This window comes from Strix aluco, chromosome 24 (genome assembly GCF_031877795.1).
Source record: "Strix aluco isolate bStrAlu1 chromosome 24, bStrAlu1.hap1, whole genome shotgun sequence".
Lineage (NCBI taxonomy): Eukaryota > Metazoa > Chordata > Aves > Strigiformes > Strigidae > Strix > Strix aluco.
The window spans coordinates 10,270,032-10,289,131 of NC_133954.1; the positions used below are offsets into that span (position 1 = coordinate 10,270,032).

Here is a 19,100-nt window from a genome sequence, read left to right on the forward strand (position 1 = left end):
CAGGCGGCGGCAGTTCCCGTTTATTGCCCGGCACCGGGAGGCCGGACGGCTCCCGCCGCGCTCGGCGCGGAACCAGCCGGGGCGGCTCCGCTTCCCCGGAGAGCCCGGCCCGCGCTGCTCGTCGGTGCACCGGGAGGGCTCCTGCGGCGGCCCCGGCTTCAGAGGTCGTCCTGCGGGAGAGAGGAGCGGGGTGCCAGGGCACCGGCCAGGCAGCCCCGGGGAGCAGCTGGAGCCGCTGCCGGTGTCCCGGAGCCAGTGGAGGGCCGGAGGCTCGGTGGGGGCGGCCGCAGCGTCTGGGGGAAGCGGCTCTCGGGCAGCACTTACATCCAGGTCGTCCATGGCTGGGGGGGGGCCTTTGTCCGTCACCTTCTCCAGGAGCTGGACGGGAAACAAACAGCTGGGGGACTCCGACCGCCGCTGCCCGCCGCCCCCAGCACCCCCAAACGCCCTGGGACACCCTGGCCTGCGGCCCGGCTCACCTCCGCGTACTGCTCCACCATGGCCCTCTCCGCCTCTTCGTCTCCTTCCCAGTCTCGCCAGTTGTCAAAGTCCACGGAGAGCCAGGCTGGCTGTGGGCAGAGAGAGCAACCTCTGGGGAGGGAGCAGCATGGAGGGGACCGGGCAGCCCCGGGATTGCTCTGTGGGCGAGCGCAGGCTGCTCCTGCACGGGCAAGGGGACGGGCGGGCTGGGGCAGGCAGGAAGGGGAGCGCGTCCCTTCGTCTGCGGGTGCTGACCCTGAGCCTGCCTGCATCGAGGGAAAGGGGGGCTGCATCCCTCCTGGAGGGAGGGGTCCGAGGGCTGGTGGTGACTGTGAGGTTGACTGTGAGGTTGTGCCCTTTGGGAGCTGTGCTGGGACACGTGCGGGGCCCTGGGTGTCTGTGCTGGGGGCAGGTTGGTCCCCGGGAGCCGTGCGGCGCTGCCTGGGGACAGCAAACACGCTGAGGCTGGTCCTGGCTGCCGGGCGCCGCACACACCTTGATGTTCTCCTTAGTGATGCGGGGCCAGGCCACCTTCTCCTTCCACTTCCTCATAAAACATGTGATGGAGCGGTCGGAGCGTTTCTCCCGTGAGTCCTGCCAAGAGAGCGGGGGTGCTGCACCTTGGTGTCTGCTGGACTCCTCTCTAACCCACTGCAGACACGCACAGGATTAAAGCTCAGCCGTGTCCAGGCTGCGGCAGACACAGAACCACGGGGATGAGTTGTTTCTGGCCCAACACAGCGCTGTGAGTGCCAGGCCCAGGGTCAGGGCTCCCAGGCTTGTGCTCACCCCACTCGGGGTCTCGGGAAACAGGCAGGACTCAGTGCTGGGCAGTGCTGCTCCAGACTGCACAGGCTGGGTTTAACTCTGAGCCTGACACAGACTGTCAGAAAACAGTTTGCTGGGGGGAGCCTCACCTTGGAGTTGATCCTGGCGTACAGGTCGATCTCATTGTAGAACTCCACACCGTCTGCATTTCTGCAACTGCCAAAGCACAGAAACAGCCTGGGTTAGGAGAGGGCCGAGGCCGCGCGTGCCCTGTCCCCCTCGCCACCGCGTCCCTCACCTGAACACCACCCGCTGGCTCTCGAAGACGACCTCGACACCCACGCTGTCCTCGACGCAGAACTCCAGGTGGACGTAGCGCGGGCGGTCGTACCACAGCGTCCTTGCAGGTTGCCTTGGGAAAGCGCAGACATCGGGGGCGGCCCTGGCACCCACCGGCACCCACCAGCGCCCCGCGGGGACGCGTCTGGGGCACGGGGGGGGACGGGGGCAAGGCCGGTGCCCCCAGCGTGTGCCCCGCCCGGGCCGCGGGGCGCTGGGTCGCGGGCACGCAGCGCTCCGCTCTCACGGCCCCTCGCCCCGGCAGCCGCTGGGACCCGGCCCGCCGCCCTGCCCTCACGCTCCCCCCCCATTCCCGGCGCCGTTCCCCCGCTGCGCCGGCCCGGAGGGTCCTGGCCGGGGCGCCTCCGCCGCCGCCCGGCCCCGGGTGGACGCCCCAGACCCCGACCGGCCCCTGCCCCGGGGAGCGGGCGCTGCCCGTCCCGCCCGGCCGCGCTCACCTCGCCATGGCGGTGCCGGCCCCGCCCCGCGCTATTTCGGGCCGGGGGCGCGGCTGCCGGCGGGGCCGGGAGCGGGGGCCGGGAGTCGGCCGGGCCGGGGCCGGGGCCGGGGCCGGGGGCGGGCAGAGTCAACTCGCGGCCCGGTCACCGCGCCGAGACCGCCTGGACCCCCCGGACCCCCCAGACACGTTCCGCCGGGCCGCGGGGGGACGCGCGAGCGCCGCGCAGGCCCCGCCCCCGCCAGGCCCGGCCCCGCCCCGCCCCGCGCCGCGGCGGCAAGATGGCGGCGGTGCGGCGGCGCCGGTAGCGGTGGTCATGGAGGCGGAGGGCGGCCCGCTGGGCCCGGGGGAGCGCTGGGCGCCCGTGGGTGCCGTGTCGGCGGCGGCGGCGGCGGAGGAGGACGACGAGGAGGAGGCGGCGGCGGCGGCGGGGGGGTCGCCGCAGTCGGTGCCGCGGCTGCGGGCCGAGCGCCGCCGCCTGCAGGGGGCGCTGCTGGCGCTGGCCTCGCACTTCGCGCAGGTGCAGTTCCGGCTGCGGCAGGTGGCGCGCGCGGGCCCGGCCGAGCAGCGGCGCCTCCTCCGCGACCTCGAGGATTTCGCCTTCCGCGGGTGCCCCGCGCCGCCACCCCGCGGCCCCGGCGCCGCCCCGGTGAGTGCGCGGAGCCCCGTGGTGCGTTACGCCCCGTGCCGAGGCGGCCGCCGCGCGGGAACCCGCGATCCGAACGGCCGGCGAGCGCCCGGGGCGCGGGGTCGGGTGCGGGTCTGGGGAGGCGCTTCCCGCGCCGGAGGAGCCGGGGCCGGGGCCTTGGTGTTCGGGCGCGGCTCCTTCTCGGGCTGACTCGGGGTTCGCGTGAGCTGAAGGAAACCTCGTACCGCGGCCCTGTTCTCTGGACGTTGGCTAAAACTGTAAATCTTCAGCTGTATTTCCTCGTAACTTTTTCTCAGAGTGAGCGAGAGAAGCAGGAGCAGATTGAGGTGCAGAAGGAGAAGCAGAGGGAGCTGATCCTGCAGCTCAAGACGCAGCTGGATGACCTGGAGACTTTTGCTTACCAGGAGGGCAGCTATGACTCGCTGCCGCAGTCGGTGGTTATGGAAAGACAACGGGTAAGGCCTACAAAGCCCTTCTGCCTGTCTGAGCATCTGTGAGCCGCTCGCAGACTCCGCGAGTTGGTCAGTCCTGATTTCTTGCCAGCAGCTGCAGCAGAGTATCAGTAGTTCGTCTGCATGTGTAAAACCTGTCCCGTGTCTTCTCTTGCAGTTTTCTTTGTGCAGCAAAGTGGCCTGTTTCCAAGGTGATGGGTGGGTAAAGGAAGATTATGAAGCTTGTGGGCAGCAGCACCACGCGGTGAGATCACACCACTGACTTGTGTTTTGCAGATGATTATAAATGAGCTGATAAAGAAGCTGGACATGGACTTGAGTGAAGATATTGCAACGCTCTCTCCAGAGGAATTGCGACAGCGTGTGGATGCTGCCATAGCACAGATTGTTAACCCAGCCAGGGTGAAGGAGCAGCTGGTGGAACAACTGAAGACCCAGATAAGGGACCTCGAAATGTTCATCAACTTCATTCAGGGTCAGTGCTGGGTTTTTAGATGAGTAGGTTGAATTGCTTTGTAATTCCCTGACAGAGTCGTGAGGAGGGAGGTCACAGGTGTCAGAGGATGCAGGGAGGGTTTCTGGGTCGCAGGGAAGTGCAGATCTCTGAACTGATGATGGGGAGAATGAGAGACTGACAGAAAAGGTGCAGAGAGGTCTAAGGAACATTGACCTTCATACTTGGGGTACACAGCTTAAATTCACAGCTGTGAAACAATAGTGTGAAATTCTTCTTCTAGATGAAGTTGGAAGCTCTGGTAAGGCGGAAGATGGACACTGTGAATGCACGGGCAGAAAGGATGGCGGTGGCTCCTACAAACCCAGTACACGGCCTTCAGGAAACAGAGGTGGGCACTGCTTGGCTCGGAGCTCCCAGCTCTGCTCCTGCTGTCACTCACTTGAGGCTCAGCAACCGTGAACCAGCATCCAGCCACGCCAGCTGCTTTGCTTTCTTCCTGGCAGTTGGTTTCTGTGCTGTGCTGCTCCCGCTGACAGGAGGCCTGCGTCCAGTTCCTCTTCCCTTCCTCAAGGGATCGTTAGCGCAGTCACAGAACCTGAACGTGTGGCTCAGAGGGTGGGATTGGTCCTCAGTGGAGGTCGGGAATAGAAGGGACTTTGCTGCTTAGTGCAAAACGCAGACAGCCTGGGCAGCCTTGTCTTGTACACTGGGCTGCGCTGTAATTAATGCTCGTTGAGTTCTCAGCGCTGTGAGCAGATCCAGCGAGCAACGATCCAGCGTTCTTGGTAATTTGAGACTTGTCTACTTATCACATGAATTTATTGGAGCTAGAGTAGTATACTAGAGGAAATACTACAATACCTTTACCTTTGTAACCTGAGGCGTCTGCTGCTAGTCAGAGATAATAATGCTGGCCCAGGTGGAATTTGGGTCTTACCCAGTGCGGCTGCTCTTGCAAACTGAGTTTAATAATGGCGTCAGGAGTAAGTGGCGGATGTTAGCCTGCTGAGACAAGACGCTTCTTGAAGGTAGGCAGAGATCTCCTTCAGCAAAGGTTTTGGTATCTTCTAATTATCTGTGTGATATCATCGTGTCTAAAGAATGGTCTTTCCTCACTGTGTGTGTGCCCACTAGGAAAGCTGTTGTAGGGTTTCTTCTCTGTAAGATGACCTGATCGTTGACAAAAGGCCATACAAACGTTTGTTTTTCTGGTTGGCTTCAATGCTTTGAAACTGGAAAAAATTATCATCAGTCTTAGCAACGAAAGCTCCTGAAGAGGAGGAGAATCCATGGCGGAGGAGGAGCAGACATTTGCACTCCCTTTGTGTGTATGAAAGCGCAGAGCTGTTGATTCCTTAATGAGAATATTTTTTTTTCTCTTTTCTAACCTGATCAGTGAACCCAGAAGATGCCAGAAAGATGCGAGAAACAGGCCTGCAGCTCATGCGTCGCATGCTTGCCGTGCTGCAGATATTTGCTGTCAGTCAGTTTGGTTGTGCTACTGGCCAGATCCCTCGCACCCTCTGGCAGAAGGACCAGGCCAACCAGGACTATTCCCCCTTAATTCAGAAACTGGAGTTGTCGGTGGAGCGGGTGAGGCAGCTGGCCCTGAAGCACCAGCAGGAAGACCACATTATCAGTTCCTCCGACCTGCAGGACGTCCCCTTAGGAGGCAGAGACGAGCTGACGCTCGCTGTGCGGAAGGAGCTGACTGTGGCTTTGCGAGACCTGATGGCTCACGGGCTCTACGCCTCTTCTCAAGGAATGAGCCTGGTGTTGGCCCCCATCGCGTGCTTGATCCCTGCCTTCACCTCGTCGCCGCAGACCATGCACCCCTGGGAGCTCTTTGTCAAGTATTACAATGCTAAGAACGGACAAGCCTTCGTGGAATCCCCGGCCCGCAAGCTCTCCCAGTCCTTCGCCTTGCCTGTGACAGGAGGAGGGGCCGTGACCCCCAAGCAGAGCCTGCTGAGCGCCATTCACACGGTCCTGACGGAGCACAACCCCTTCAAGCGCAGCGCGGACTCCGAGCTGAAGGCCCTGGTGTGTCTGGCTCTGAACGAGCAGCGCCTGGTCTCCTGGCTCAACCTGATCTGCAAGTCCGGCGCCCTGGTGCAGTCCCACTACCAGCCGTGGAGCTACATGGCAAACACGGGCTTCGAGAGCGCGCTCAACGTTCTGAGCCGCCTGAGCAACTTGAAATTCAACCTCCCGGTTGACCTGGCTGTCCGGCAGCTGAAAAACATCAAAGATGCTTTTTGATGTACTTTTGTTGTAGATCATCTGTTTTCCACAAGTAGGCAGCTGTTGGGCTCAAGAAGCCTGGCTTTTTTAAGACGAAGTTTGTCTCTTTGAAATTGATACTTTTTAGGGAAACCTTACGGTGTCTTGATGCTGGAAATCTGTGTTTTCCAAGGCTGCCGCTGCAAAGCTGCTGAGGCTGCGCGCTTACAGCCCCTCACCTGCCCCTCTCGTGCAGCTCTGAGGAGCAGAACCGTGCCGGCAAGCCTGTGCCGGCGAGCGTTGGCCGCGGGGGGCTGCCCCGGCTGTGGTAGCGGCCTGGCCACGGGCCCTGCGGGCAGGGGATGCCCCTTGGGACACGCAGCTTGGCCCCTGCGCTGTGGCCGAGGGCTTATTTCTCAGAGTTTGTGCTATAAATGGTGCCCCCGTGAGCCGCCTCCTGCGGAGGAGCGAGACCAGCTGGCAGGTGCTTTGTGGCCTTGGGGGTCGCCCAGGGGCGAGTGACTTGCCCTCCCCAGCGTGAGTGTATGAAACAAGGGGCAGCTGCTGAGCCGCGGTGGCCCGGCAAGCCCCAGCGGTGGCCACCTTCAGGCTGCCGCTGGGGGCCGACAGCCCCTGCCTCGCCCAGCAGCCCCCAGGTCCCTGTTCGAAGCTTTTGTGCAGCGGCCGGCGCGGCGGCCCGGTGTTGTACGGGGGCATTAAACGGCTTCAGCAAGTGTCCGCGGGGGGAGAACCCCTCTCCCGTCACTGTCTTTTGATTCGTGTCCGTTACCGGCCTTTGGGCTGAGGCCGCGTCGGCTCCTGCGGGTTGTGGGGTTTGTCATCGGAGCCTCGGTCACCGCGGTCACTGCAGCCTCGGCTCCAGCCCCGCGGGAGCGGCGGGACCGGCCGTGCCGCGGCCGCCGGGAAGGGCCGCGCACCCGGTGTGTTGCCCGGGGTGGGGCGGTGGGCACCTGGCACAGCCGCCACGGCGGGGGGTGGGCGGGCACCCGCACGGCCGCCTGTTGCCCGGCAACGGGGCCGCGTCGCCTGGCGCCGGGAGAGCGGCTCCCGGAAGACGGGGCGGAAGTGACGCACGACGCGGGGTGAAAGGTCGGGGGCGCCGCCGCCGTTTCCTTTTCCGGTCCGGCCGCCATCGCCGCGGGAACCTCGGTGAGTGGGGGGCGGCTGCGGGATCCGCCGCCATCCGCGGGATCGGGGGCGGCCGGGCCCGGCCGTGACGCCGCGCTGTCTCCGCAGGGATGGGGAAGTTCATGAAGCCGGGGAAGGTGGTGCTGGTGCTGGCCGGCCGCTATTCGGGGCGCAAGGCCGTCATCGTGAAGGTGAGCGCGGCGCTGCCCGGGCCCGGCCGCCCTCGCCGCTGCCCCGCGGGCGGTTCCTGGAGGCGTCCGGGCAAACGCGGCGCCGGTGGGTCTGCGGGGCGCGGCGGGGCTGGCGCTCCGCGGTGCCATCGCCGGCCGCCGTCCGTGTGTTTCAGAACATCGACGATGGCACCTCGGACCGGCCGTACAGCCACGCCCTGGTGGCGGGCATCGACCGCTACCCGCGGAAGGTTACCGCCGCCATGGGCAAGAAGAAGATCGCCAAGAGGTCCAAGATCAAGTCCTTCGTGAAGGTTTACAACTACAACCACCTGATGCCCACCCGGTGAGCGGGGCCGCCGCTGGCAGCGCCGGAGCAGCCTCGTCTGCGCTCAGCAGCTCTCGGCGTTCTCGCCAGCCAGCGCTGGGGGTCGTTGGGGCTCCTGGTGACAAGCACGGAGCACAGCCTCCGCCAAAACGGGCGTGGGGGCGTGAGGCTGAGGGGGGATATGAATGCGCTTCTGAAATAAGGCAGGTGGCCTTTAGCCACAGTCACCTTCCCCCTGATGACAGGATGTCAGGGGATGCAACCCTGAGGGTCGGGGGTGCTGGCGGAGCCGTTGTGCCCCAGGGACGTTCCTTCCCGTCCCCTCGGAGCTCCCGCCAGCTGCCAGACAGCTGCTTGTCTCTTGTCAAGGGTGTACCTGTGTCCTTTACAGGATGAATTAAATGTCTCTGGATGCTTCAGCGGTTTGGTGTTTCCCAGACTGAAAAGCCTTTAAGAACCAAAGTCCCTTAGTTGGTGCATTAGAGCAGCTCCGGCTGCCTGCGGCGCTTCCACCCCCGTGCCAGGCGTGGGGCCTCGTTCGACCCTTCCTCCTCTCTCCCCCAGGTATTCTGTCGATATCCCGCTGGACAAAACAGTGGTCAATAAGGACGTGTTCAGGGACCCCGCTCTGAAACGCAAAGCGAGACGGGAAGCCAAGGTGAAGTTTGAGGAAAGGTGAGTTGGCAGCTGCAGTGATTCCCAGGCTGGACACCTCTGCCCCAGCCGCCTTGGTTGGTGACACGTTTTGGGTGGAGCATGTTCCTTCTCACCTGCTGTGCGTGTTTACACAGCTCTGCTCAGGGAGCTGGGGGCTGGAGAGGGGGGACAGCTTATCGCCGCTGCGGGCCTGGGCTGGCGTTGAGGGTGATGCTGCGGCCTCGTGCCAGCACGAGCGGGGCCTGTCCCTGCCCGGGGACGATCTCCTGGTGCCTCGCTGCCGCTTCATCTGCGCTCTGTCACTGGGCCTTGTGGGACAGGGCAGCGCCGACGCTTTGCCCGGGAGCGACGCTTTGCCTGGGAGCGCTCGGGTTAAGGGTCCTGCCCACCCTTTTGTGTTAGTAACTCCCCCCTCGCGGCAGCCCAGGGCCGGGGCTGTTCCCAAGAGCCCTGCCCGTGACCTGGGCAGTTCTCACCCCCGCTGAGAGCTGCCGTGGGGCTGCCAGGAGCTGCTCTTGCCTCTTGGGTGCTGCGGGTGTCCGTCCATCTGTCCCGGGCTGCGGGTGTCCTTCGTGGGGCGGCTGAATGTGATCAACATCCAGAAGCCGACGTTCCCTCTCCTTGGGTGTTTAAACGTTTCCCGGGGGGTTTCCCCGGGGGAGCCGGGCGCCCCGGCCTGTCGGCGGGGGAAGGCGGGCAGCTGGCGTGTGGGTGCGGAGCCTTCTCCAACCTTTGTGCTCCTCTTCCAGGTACAAGACGGGCAAGAATAAGTGGTTCTTCCAGAAGCTGCGATTCTGAAGGCGTAACGAGGTTGCATCAATAAATGTTTATTAAAAACCATTTTGTTTGTTGGATTCACAAAGCAGCGGCGCTGGGCCCCTGCCCGGGGCTGGTGGATGCTCTTGTTCTGGGCCAGCTGGGGGGTGGGTGGGGTGAAGTGGCCTTGCCGGGGCCTGTCCCCGGGGCCTGTCCCCGGGGCCTGTCCCCGGGCTGCTCCCGCTCTGCCGCGGGGCCCTTCCTGCTCCTGCCCGAAATCCCATCGGGGCCCCGGGAGAGAACGGGGGTGGGAGGGGGCGGCCGGAGGGTTCGCTGCGGGTTTTGGTCACCCCAAATGTTCTTCGCCGGGCGGGGAGAAGGGGGTTCCCTGGTGGGGGGGGGGGAATGGGGCGCTCCGGGGAGCGAGTGCGGGAGGGGGCGGGCGCCGGCGGTGGCGTCCCTGTGAGGAATGAGCCGAAAGAGCGGCTTTTCGGGTCAGCACCGTCCGCGGGCGGGGCGGGGCCGGGCTGCGGAAGGGAAAGCGAAAGCGAAGAGCGGGAGGTGGGGAGGCGGCCCCGGTGCTCGGCCCGGCTCTCCCGGCGCCCGGCCCGGCTCTCCCGGCGCCCGGCCCGGTTCTCCCGGTGCTCGGCCCGGTTCTCCCGGCGCCCGGCCCGGCTCTCCCGGCGCTCGGCCCGGCTCTCCCGGCGCCCGGCCCGCCGCGGCGATGGATTCGGCGGAGGTGAGGGGCCGAGCGGGGGGAGCGGCGGGCGGGGGCGGCGGGGGGGCTCGGCGCAGGGGGGCTCAGCACCGCTCCTGTCTTTAGGACTCCCTCATCCAGCTGTCCCGCGACTGCGGCCCGGAGAGGGGCGGCCCGGAGGGGACCCCCCCGGAGGGGACCCCCGAGCGAGTCCGGTGGGAGATCGAGCGTTGCAAGGTGCGTCCCTGAGACGGGGGTCGGGCCCGATCCGCGCCCCCGCCCCCCCCCCGGGGTCCCCCCGGCCGGGCGCGCTGGGAGCTGGAGGCTCTCGAGCCGGGAGTGGCGAGGGGGGTGTCCCGCGGCTGGGAGACCGCACCGGGCCCGGGGAGCAGCCCGTGGGGGTGGCCCGGGTCTGCGGGGTGCCGCTGTCTGAGGGTGCCTCCCCCAGGAACTTTGTAGCGCTCTGGAGCAAGAGAACGTGCAGCTCCTGATGGCCAAGGAAGCTGTAGAGCAAAGGACACAAGAGCTGAGGAAAGAGGGAGACCTTCTTTATGAAAATCTTGAACAACAAATGTCTTTAAACAGAGATGAAGAGAAATCCTGCCAGGTTGGTGGTCAGAGGACTCGTCTTGGGCTCGGAAAGGCAGCAGCAGGTGGGGGGGCTGCACCCCTCGGCTCCCCACTCTGGGAGCACTTTGCTCTGGAGCCAGCACAGGTTTCACGTCGGGCCCGTGCCGAGGAGTGAGCTCGTGCTGGGCGGTGGAGCGAGGGCCGTAATCAAACACGGGGAGCCAGGGCAGGGCTGCAGGCAGCCAAGAGCAGGAAAACGGCGCGGGTGGAGCCGTGTCCAAGAAGAGTGCTTGTGCTTAAAACAGAGAGCAGGCTGCAGCCCCTCGCGTCCTGGCGGTTGCCTTACTGCCCCTTCTGCCTTTCCTTCCAGGCGGGCATTTTGGCAGCAAAGGCGGAGAAGAACAGACTGGAGCAGGAGAAGCAGATGCTGAAAGAGAAGCTGGAAGAAGTGAAGAAGAGGATCCTCTGTGAGGATCCAGTGATGGTAACAGTGTGTCTGGGTGCTGCTGATGAGGGGTGCGAGCCTGGCTGGAGAGGCTGCGGACGAATGCAGCTGGGTGCTGTGTGACGACTGGCTAGCGGGTGGCTCCTCTGCCAGGGCCAGAAGCTCCAGTCGTGGCTTTGGGACTCCAGGCACAGCCAGACCCTAGGAGAGGCTCTGCTGAGGCTCTCCAGCTGTTTATTTTGAGCCATGAGCTCATTTCTACTCTGAATTGCCAGGGACAGGCCATGTGCAGGGTCCAGTCTCCTCCAGGTGCTATCTGTGTACTCAAACCTAGATGCTGCCCACCTTGCCAGAGAAGAAAATGGTGTTTAAGGGAGTTGTGACAAACAAGGAGGACATAAACAAGCTGATGCTCATCCCTCTGATCCGCTACCCTCTGCCGGGGGGCTCAGCTCTCATCACCTTTGAGAAGGCAGAGGGTAAGAGCGAGAAGAGCGCTGCCACAGCCGGCTGTCCTGGCTGGGCAGCTCTGGGGCCTGCTCTGCATCCCCTCCCTGCGGGGCTCGGAGCTCTGTCCCTCTGCGGCATCGTGGGGGGTTATGCCCCCTCCCCAAAGCATCGGCTGCCCCACGCCCTGTCCCGCGCGGTGCTCGGAGCTGGCTGTCCATCCCCGTGCTGGGCGCTCTCCCTGCTTGCAGTGGCCCAGAGGATCGTGGAGGCGAAGGAGCACGTGGTGGAGCTGAGCTATGGGGAGGAGCTGGAGGAGCTGGAGCGGTGCAGGGTGCGCGTGCGGGCAGCGCCGGTGGATGTGCTGCTGCCGTCTGCCCTGGAGGTGGGTCCCAAGGCCCATGGCCCCCACCCCGCACCGCAGAGCTGCCCTGGGCACGCAGCGGCTTTGCTGTGCCCCACTGCGCCTCTGCCCAGGCTGGTCTCTGCCCAGCTCAGTGCGTCAGTGCTGCAGCTCCGCGCTGCTCCCCGAGCTCTGACCGGCCCTGCCCTGCCCTGGCTCTCACCAGCCCGTGCCCACAGATCCAGCTGACTCGCAGCAGCAGGAGTATCGTGGTGTCTGACCTGCCAGGCCTCGGCATGCCCCAGGAGGCACTGCTGGACAAGCTGGAGCTCTTCTTCAGCAAGACGAAGAACGGGGGCGGCGAGGTGGAGAGCAGGGAGTTCCTGGACAACACTGGCCAGGTGGTGCTGACCTTCGCGCAGGACGGAGGTGCGTGGGGTGTGCTGGGCTCGGGCTGCTGGCAAGGGGGGGCACGGCCGTCTCCTGAGAGCTGATGGAGCGGTGGCTGTGGGGAGCGGGGAAGGCAGCGTGAGCCCGGGCTGTCCTGCCTCCCCCGAGGCCGTGCGGGTGAGCTGGGGCCGGGCAGCGCCAGCCTCGGTGTCTGTGCAGGACGTCACCGCCCCTGGGGCGCAGTGGGGCCCGGCCGCTCAGGGCTTCCCTCTCCCTCTGCAGTGGCAGAGCCACTCATTGAGAGAGGACACATCCAGGTGCTTATTGGGAAAGGAAGATACCACCTCAAAATATCTCCGTGCATGACCGGAGACGTCGCTAGCCTGCAGGTGAGGGCACGAGCCCCGGTGCCACGCAGCACCTGCCCGCCCAGGGCGAGGCAGCTGGGCCGGGGATCCCCAGGGCACGGGTCCCTGAGCCCAGCAGCCCCCCCCGCCCGGCGAGAGCCCCGAGGGGGCCCTTCCCCGCGGCACCGGGCCCACGGCGCTCTCCCCGGCTCTGCCCAGCTCCAGCCCTCCCGCTGCCCCAGCACCGTCCTGCTCTCGGGGATCCCGGACGTGCTGGCCGAGGAGCCCATGCGGGACGCCCTGGAGATCCACTTCCAGAAGACCAGCCGCGGCGGGGGAGAGGTGGACGCGCTGGCCTACGTGCCGGTGGGACGACAAGGGGTGGCCGTCTTCATGGAGGACGAGGGCTAGTGCTGGCCACCCGCACCGGGCACGGCGGGGATTAAAGCATCTGCGGGCAGCGGCGTGTCTGTCGTGATGGGGGGGGCCGTGGGCAGGGCCGGGCCCTCCGGGGCGGCGGGGCGGGCTCTGGGCTCCGCGGCCGGGCCGGGCTGGGCCGCGCTCTGGGCTCCGCGGTCGGCCTAGGCCGGGCTGCGCTGGGCCGGGCCTGGCCGGGCCCTCCCGAGGCGCCGAGCGGGGCCCAGGCCGGGCCGGGGGCGGGGCGGCCCCGGTTTCGCTTTCGTTTCCCCTCGGCGGCGGCGGGGCCGGAGCGGGGCGCAGGGAGCGGAGCCGGGGCTCGGCGGGGCCGGGGCTCGGCGGGGGCCGGGCCGGGGGGGTGCGGGGCGGGGGGAGCTGCTGCCGGGCCCCGCGCAGGCATGGCGGGCCGCACGGTGCGGGTGGGCGGCCTCCCCGCAGACCTGCCCCCGGACAGGGTGGCCGACAAGCTGACCATCCACTTCCTGCGCTCCCGCAACGGCGGCGGCGAGATCGCCGAGCTCCGGGTGCTGCCGGGCGGCTCCGGGCCCTGCGCCCTCATCACCTTCGAGGCGCGGGAAGGTAACGGCCGCCGGGGCCCGCGACGGCCCGTGGGCGCTGCCCGAGCGCCCGGCCCCGACCCCCGCCCGGTGTCCCCCGGCCCCGCCTCGGCCTGGGCTGACGCGGGTGCCCGGTGGCTGTTCCCCCGCAGTGGCCCAGAGGATCCTGAAGGCCAAGAGCCACGTGTTGTCTATCGGAGGGAAGAAATACCCGCTGGAAGTGACGGCGCACGGCGTGGAGCTGAGCCCCGATGAGGTAGCGAGGAGCGGGCAGCCCTGTCCCTGCGGCGTGGCAGCCCCGGCTGCTCCAGACCCGCTCTGGCCTGGCGACGCGCTGGGGAAGGGAGACCTCGCTCTCTCCTTTAACCTTCATTACACTTAGAGCAAATCCGGTTTTATTCAAATCAGGAATTTTTTTTTTTCCTGTGCTAATAACGCAGGGACAGCCAGGCAGGCTGTGTGCTCAGCTCTTTGGTATTTGTGCCAGTCAGAGCAAGGAGGAATAGTCAGACTGGAGGGAAGGGGCACTTTCCCCCAGCCCATCTGGTGACACACGGGGGATCCGGTTAATGCCGCTGCCCTGTCATCAGCTGGACACCGTGTCATCAGCTGGACACGCTCCTTCTCAGGAGAGCTTAGGAGACAGACATGCTGGTGTCTGGGAGGCACTGGAGAGTTCTTGCCTCTTCTTCCAGTTTCAGGAGAGTATGGCAGCAGACACATCTCATGTTTTCATGTCTGAGCACTGAAAACAAGGGCACGGGAGTCAGCCTGGCGTCGCAGACCTTTCTGCAAGCCTGTGGTGCCAGGCTGCTGGAAGGTGTGCAGCCAAAGCTCTGGGAGAGCAAGAGGGCAACTGAGAGTGGATTTCTTGGGCTTGGGCTGTTTGCAGAGCCCCCAGCGTGTAGAAGTGGGGCCGCATCTCTGTGCAACTTTCCCTTTGCATTCCTTGTTTGCAGAAAGCTTTTGAGTATGTGTACAAGGTCTGAGAGTTGCTTGGGCTGGCTGGGTCTTTCAGCCCTGCCCGTGCTACGTTCCCAACTTGTTTGACAGCAGGATGCTGAGAGGGAGGTGGTGGATCTTGTGGTCTCTTCTGTTATAATAATGCAGGAGCTGTGGCCAGTGTCAGGTGCATTTGCCTCCCCCTGTGCTTGGAGGGGGGTTGGTTTTGGTCCTTGCTCTCTCACTCTCTTGCTGTCTACTTGCAGATCTTCATACGCACTTGCATGATAGTTGACTATGGCAAACTTCCTGCTGGCAAAACCCTCCTGAGGAACTTGCATAAAGGCTACAGCAACGTGCAGTTCAACTTCGACTCCAAGAACACACACTGCATAGTCAAGGGACCGTTCACTGAGCTTCAGGCCTTCAGCAGAGACCTGCTGGGCAGCCTGAACCTCAAGAGCCAAGCAGCTGGCGAGATCCTGCTGCCAGGATCCAGCCACGTGGCCGAAGAGACCAGAACGCAGAGTCACCCGCAAGCGCCTGACCCCGCTGCGTCAGCGCGAGAGGCAGCAAAGCTGCCGAACTGGGACCAGGTGTGCGAAAAGGCAGCTAAAGCCCCTTCACCTCGGGGCCCGGTGGATGGGGAAGCTGTGGAAGACCTGGAGGACTTTTCCCTAGTGATGGACTCGGACATTTACTTGTACATGCAGAGGTTCTGTACCGCCGAGTACCGAGGTGTGCTACGCCAGCATCGTGTGGACGTGGTGGATGTTAGCAGTGATGGCATCGCCATACTGTACCTGCAGCCATCTGCAGGTGTGTCTGGGGACATGGACGCCCTGCGACAAGCCCGTCTGGCCCTGCAGCAGCTTTACCAGCAGCTGGAGGTGAGCTTGCGCAAGGAGAAGATCACCAAGGAAGGACTGCACATGGACAGCCAGGCACTTGGGGCTCTGACACGTGAGCTGCAGAAACTGTATCCCCAGTTGCTCTGCCATGAGGATGAGAAGCAGCTTTATCTCATTGGAAACCTTGTTGATGTGTCCCAGGCCAAGCAGTACCTTCAGGATTTCGGCACCAGAAGAGGTGCTGCACACGCAGTCGGCACGCTCAGCAGCGGCCTGCCCTCGCGCCCAGCGACCTCCCGCACCGCAGAGGCTGCGCTGCACGAGCCCAAAGCACTCATGGATGCTTCAACCTCAAGGCTCAGCCCAGGCAGGCCGGAGCTGAAGGGTGAGCTCAAGCTGGCTGCCAGCTTCAGTGCTCTGAGGGCTGACAAGTCTCAGGCCAGCCGGGCCCTCTCGCGGAATCGGGATGCTCCACCAGCGGGACAGGCGCAGCTTTCTGGAGAACACGTACTGGAGGCAGATGCTCTGGGTCCAAGTGACCCAGCAGCACAGACCCAGCAGTTGCAGCCTTGTGTCTCTACAGGAGAGGTGGTTTTGGGGCCAGCAGTGGAGTCTGAGCAGAAGGACCCCAAAGAATGGGACCATGTGAAAGGCGGTGCCAGGCTGACACGACACAGGGCTCTGTCTCCTCCTGCGGGCAAAGGGAGCGGCACCTCGCAGCATCCTGGGGACTCTCAAGGCTCAGGTGCCGTAAAGCACCACCCCCTCGCCAGCACGTCTAGTGCCTTTGATGTGACAGGGACCTCTTCTGCTTTGGACTCTAAACCCTCTGGGCCCAGGCCTCTGCTGCGACGCTCCAACAGCTTCTCGCTGCCGAGGCCAACGGGGAGCGCCCAGCCCCAGGAGCCTGGCAGGGCAGGTGGCAGGGTGAGCGAAGAATTGAGCCTGGACTCCCTGCAGTGGTCTTACCTGAAGGATGTTTGCCGCGCTGCCATCGATGAACTGTGCAGGGATGGAGCTGTGCAGATCTCGGAGCGTCGTAGCGGGGACTGCACTGTGCTGACGCTACGGGCAGCGGACAGGAGCGAGCTTCTCCAGGCTAAGTGGAAGGTGGAAGCTCTTGTGCAGAAGTGTCCTGACCTTGTGTGTCAGAGTATGAGCTACTCGGAGCTCGCTGTCGATGGTCCCGATGACAGTGCCCTGAGCGAACTGTGCAGCCTCTTGCGAGAAAACTCCCTCCAGGTTGGACTCAGCAAAGACAAGTACAACCTGTATCTTGCCTGCCCCAAGGAGGTGCTGCCAGGAGTTACCGAGGCCTTCCGCATCTTTTCTTCCAGGAGGCTCTGCACCCTGAAGTCTTCATCCTTGTCTCCAGGGCAGGAGAGCATGGGGCACTCAAGTGTCATCCAGCCAAGCAGGAGCCAGGATGCGGTTCCGGGTGCAGCCCTTCCCGGCAGCCTGGAGTCCCTGCAGGTGGGCCTGCAGCACCTGAACATTTCCGATGAAGCAGACCATGCAGATGTGCTCAGGGCTTTCCAGCTGCCAGAGGCTGAGGAAAAGAGACCCCCCAGTCCTTGGGGGTTCCAGCAGGCACTGGGGCAGCAGGAGGGCAATGACCGTGTTGATTTTGGGACTGTGCAAGGAGGAAGCAGCCTTCTGAGCCCTAGTGTAGTGGACAAGCCAAGTCCTGCTGGTCTGAGGGAGTCCCTGGAACAGGCGAAGACAAAACTGTCTGTGGGGGAGCTTGACATTGCACGGCTAAAGCAGGTTTTGCCAGACAGATTCCAGTTTGTGAGAGACAGGAGCAGAGGAGGCCACAATGAAGCGATGGGACAGCTGCGCTCACCAGTGCCTGCCGCGGACGCTGCCCCTCACTCCCTGCCCGCCTGGCTGTACCGGGCTGCGGCTGCTGAGCCGCCCGCAACTGCGGCCCAGCGGGCACCTGCAGCAGAGCCCCAGGGCCCGGGAAGGGCCCTGCACCCAGCGGGCAGGAGCAGCGGGCAGGAGGAGCCCGACCCCCCGTCACGGCAGGCGAGAGGCCCCAGCCCCGGTCAGGAGAGTGGCAGGAGCCCTCCGGGCCACTGCGATGCCTGCCAGGGCTCGGGTGTGACCTGCCAGGCGCCCTGCGGCCATGCCTTGTGCAGGACGTGTTTTGCTGCCGACAGTCCGCAGCCAGCTTGCTGCAGGGCGGCCCCGAGCTGCGGGATCTCAGGGACATTCAGGATCTCCTCCCGGTCTCAGAGTCTGCCTGGCTACTATCGAGACCCAACGCTCCAGGTTTCCTACATCATCCCTGATGGGGTGCAAGGGGTAGGTACCCACGCCGGGGGCTTCCCCGTCCCGCTCAGGACCTGCGCTGGGTTCTGTCAGTGTGGCTGGGGTGGGGAGGGCAGCTACAGCCCCGTGGCCCACGCACAGAGCAGCAGAGGTGTTGACCTGTGTGGAAGGCAAAAATCTCCACACCAGGCTTGGGAGCAGCTTGCCGCTTTTGCAGAGTGTGACCTCTGTTTTTAGCTCAAAGTGACTGGCAGCAGCCCGTGGGGGCCACAGTCATCTGTGTATTTTCAAGCTGGACAGAACCTCAGAAGCCAGCTCTGAGGCACAGCACTCAGGTGGTTGTTTAAAATGCTTTTTTCCTATTCTAAGGTTGGTGATCCCCGCCCAGGACAGCCTTACAAAGGGGGAAATTTTTATGCCTTCCTGCCTGACAACAGGGAAGGGCGGAAGACGGCAATGCTGCTGAAGAAAGCTTTTGACCATGGGCTGACATTCCAGATCAAGTCCTGCAATGGAGAGGAAAGAGTGACATGGGGCCTTATCCCCCACAAAACCTCCTGGGATGGAGGCAAAGCCAGGTATGGCCCAGCTTGTCCCAAGCTTCCAGGCATGGGTTTGGTTTTTTTTAGCAATGGGAGGAGGAGAACCGTGGGCTTCAGCTCAACAAATCCCACATGGGTGGCTCTGCCAGGCTCCCACAATGGCGGAGCTGGTGCCTCCCTTTGCTCAGCTCGGGGCAGCTGTGGTGTGGCAGTCCAGCCCTGGCACCCTCCAGCCCATCCCATGCCCGTAAGTTCCCCAGGGACAGGAATTCCGGGCCCTGTCACCTCCAGCTGTCCTGGCGCTGCCCGTGACAGCGCTCTGCCGCCAGCCATGGGCGCCGGCTGTGCCTGCGGGCAGCAGCAGTTCCCCGGGAGCAGGACTTCCACCCCCAGGCCCTGGTGAAGGGATGGGGTGAAAATAAATGGCTGCTCCCCTCAGCGGTTTCAGCCCCCTGGGCAGGGTTTACACGGCTCCCCTCTGCCCCCCAGGAGCGGCTACCCGGACGCCCAGTACCTCCGTGAGGTTTGCACAGTGCTGAAGAGCCTGGGCATCGCCTGAGCCTCCCCGCCACAGCCCCGCCTGCGCTTCGCCTTCCTTTCCAGCTGGCAGAACTGCAGCTTAGCACAGACGGCTCAGGAAAAAGCAGGTGTTTGTCCGAGGAGCTCCCGTGTCCCCAGAGGCAGCCAGAAATCTGCACATTAGTGACAGCAGCAACCTCCATCCCCACCCTCTGCCAGCCTCGGCATAGATCAGAGCTTCCCTGAAACTCCAGCTCCTCTGGCCGCAGGTCTTCGCCCGCTTGTGCCAGCACCAGCTCCAGGCTGAGCCCTGGCCTGGGTTTCGGCAGCACAACCCACACCCGGGCAGGAGCCTGCCTGTACCCCAGCTCGTCCACCGCCAGCCACTACAGGCAGGTTCCAGCTCAGCCAGCGCCGGAGCCTGTGCCAGAGCCGAGCTGTTGCTGAACTCAGCTGCTCACTCAGACATTTCAGGCCCCAAGCAGACAGCCCCTGGCTGCAGCCCCTCCCCGGCACCTGCTCCGGGCCAGCAGCCAACTGCTGCTCTCTGGGGTGAGCATTAGGGGCCCAGGACAGCTGCCTCCCTGAGAATGTACAGGCAGGGACAGTCTCCAAGGGGAGAAACACAAATAAACAAGATTTGTTCCCGCATTTCTAGTCGTGGTTGTTCGCACCTTGTCTTTCCATCACCCCAGGCCCCCGTTTCAGTCTCAACTGCCTACAGAGACACCCAGAGAGTAAAGTGCAGAGGCCAACTAAGGGTTTTGCAAACAAAATTCACCATCCCTGCTCTCCAGAACAGGGCAGTGGAAGTTCAAGTGCACTCAAGGCAACAGTTAACAGTTGGCCTTGAGAGCAGAGGCATTGTCTC

The 19,100-nt window shown here is 64.1% G+C and overlaps 5 protein-coding genes across 8 annotated transcripts; 4 read left to right on the plus strand and 1 right to left on the minus strand.

Moving 5' to 3' along the window:
- Positions 1 to 5: 5 nt before the first annotated feature.
- PTGES3L (prostaglandin E synthase 3 like) lies at positions 6 to 2,185 on the minus strand. 4 transcript variants are annotated; one of them, XM_074849310.1, is made up of 7 exons: positions 2,046 to 2,185; positions 1,547 to 1,660; positions 1,398 to 1,464; positions 976 to 1,074; positions 480 to 569; positions 325 to 378; positions 6 to 170 (listed from the first exon to the last, which is right to left on the minus strand). In XM_074849310.1, exons 1-7 carry the CDS (start codon positions 2,051 to 2,053, stop codon positions 159 to 161), a joined length of 444 nt encoding a protein of 147 aa, XP_074705411.1. In that variant the 5' UTR covers positions 2,054 to 2,185; the 3' UTR covers positions 6 to 158. The 4 variants fall into 4 exon arrangements, with proteins under 4 accessions (XP_074705411.1, XP_074705410.1, XP_074705408.1 ...); XM_074849309.1 differs by having other exon boundaries at positions 325 to 397; XM_074849307.1 differs by having other exon boundaries at positions 976 to 1,131.
- Positions 2,186 to 2,309: 124 nt separating this feature from the next.
- RUNDC1 (RUN domain containing 1) lies at positions 2,310 to 6,563 on the plus strand. The gene is made up of 5 exons (XM_074849302.1): positions 2,310 to 2,693; positions 2,990 to 3,148; positions 3,422 to 3,620; positions 3,883 to 3,990; positions 4,999 to 6,563. The coding sequence occupies exons 1-5, from the start codon at positions 2,361 to 2,363 to the stop codon at positions 5,862 to 5,864; spliced, it is 1,665 nt and encodes a 554-aa protein (XP_074705403.1). The 5' UTR covers positions 2,310 to 2,360; the 3' UTR covers positions 5,865 to 6,563.
- Positions 6,564 to 6,903: 340 nt separating this feature from the next.
- Positions 6,904 to 8,969, plus strand: RPL27 (ribosomal protein L27). Its single transcript, XM_074849755.1, has 5 exons — positions 6,904 to 6,995; positions 7,083 to 7,165; positions 7,321 to 7,490; positions 8,037 to 8,147; positions 8,879 to 8,969. Exons 2-5 carry the CDS (start codon positions 7,085 to 7,087, stop codon positions 8,925 to 8,927), a joined length of 411 nt encoding a protein of 136 aa, XP_074705856.1. The 5' UTR covers positions 6,904 to 6,995; positions 7,083 to 7,084; the 3' UTR covers positions 8,928 to 8,969.
- Positions 8,970 to 9,436: 467 nt separating this feature from the next.
- On the plus strand, positions 9,437 to 12,584 carry IFI35 (interferon induced protein 35). The gene is made up of 9 exons (XM_074849897.1): positions 9,437 to 9,624; positions 9,709 to 9,819; positions 10,031 to 10,189; positions 10,523 to 10,636; positions 10,932 to 11,076; positions 11,296 to 11,429; positions 11,627 to 11,816; positions 12,060 to 12,166; positions 12,344 to 12,584. The coding sequence occupies exons 1-9, from the start codon at positions 9,610 to 9,612 to the stop codon at positions 12,533 to 12,535; spliced, it is 1,167 nt and encodes a 388-aa protein (XP_074705998.1). The 5' UTR covers positions 9,437 to 9,609; the 3' UTR covers positions 12,536 to 12,584.
- LOC141934438 (uncharacterized) lies at positions 12,571 to 18,880 on the plus strand. The gene is made up of 5 exons (XM_074849896.1): positions 12,571 to 13,120; positions 13,251 to 13,354; positions 14,307 to 17,201; positions 17,538 to 17,746; positions 18,200 to 18,880. Exons 1-5 carry the CDS (start codon positions 12,940 to 12,942, stop codon positions 18,267 to 18,269), a joined length of 3,459 nt encoding a protein of 1,152 aa, XP_074705997.1. The 5' UTR covers positions 12,571 to 12,939; the 3' UTR covers positions 18,270 to 18,880.
- The last annotated feature ends 220 nt before the right edge of the window (positions 18,881 to 19,100 follow it).

Bases quoted from the DNA above. Each gene is read 5' to 3' on its own strand.
- PTGES3L (XM_074849306.1), bottom strand. The intron at 1,465-1,546 runs GTGAGGGACGCG...GTGCTTTGGCAG, and splicing joins AGCCAGCGGGTGGTGTTCAG to TTGCAGAAATGCAGACGGTG. The intron at 398-479 runs GTGAGCCGGGCC...GGAGTCCCCCAG, and splicing joins TGGTGGAGCAGTACGCGGAG to CTGTTTGTTTCCCGTCCAGC.
- RUNDC1 (XM_074849302.1), top strand. From the start codon at position 2,361: ATGGAGGCGGAGGGCGGCCCGCTGGGCCCGGGGGAGCGCTGGGCGCCC. The intron at 2,694-2,989 runs GTGAGTGCGCGG...ACTTTTTCTCAG, and splicing joins GCGGCCCCGGCGCCGCCCCG to AGTGAGCGAGAGAAGCAGGA. The intron at 3,991-4,998 runs GTGGGCACTGCT...TAACCTGATCAG, and splicing joins ACGGCCTTCAGGAAACAGAG to TGAACCCAGAAGATGCCAGA.
- RPL27 (XM_074849755.1), top strand. From the start codon at position 7,085: ATGGGGAAGTTCATGAAGCCGGGGAAGGTGGTGCTGGTGCTGGCCGGC. The intron at 7,166-7,320 runs GTGAGCGCGGCG...CGTGTGTTTCAG, and splicing joins GCAAGGCCGTCATCGTGAAG to AACATCGACGATGGCACCTC. The intron at 7,491-8,036 runs GTGAGCGGGGCC...TCTCTCCCCCAG, and splicing joins AACCACCTGATGCCCACCCG to GTATTCTGTCGATATCCCGC.
- IFI35 (XM_074849897.1), top strand. The intron at 11,430-11,626 runs GTGGGTCCCAAG...CCGTGCCCACAG, and splicing joins TGCTGCCGTCTGCCCTGGAG to ATCCAGCTGACTCGCAGCAG. The intron at 11,817-12,059 runs GTGCGTGGGGTG...CTCCCTCTGCAG, and splicing joins GACCTTCGCGCAGGACGGAG to TGGCAGAGCCACTCATTGAG.
- LOC141934438 (XM_074849896.1), top strand. From the start codon at position 12,940: ATGGCGGGCCGCACGGTGCGGGTGGGCGGCCTCCCCGCAGACCTGCCC. The intron at 13,121-13,250 runs GTAACGGCCGCC...GTTCCCCCGCAG, and splicing joins CACCTTCGAGGCGCGGGAAG to TGGCCCAGAGGATCCTGAAG. The intron at 13,355-14,306 runs GTAGCGAGGAGC...GTCTACTTGCAG, and splicing joins TGGAGCTGAGCCCCGATGAG to ATCTTCATACGCACTTGCAT.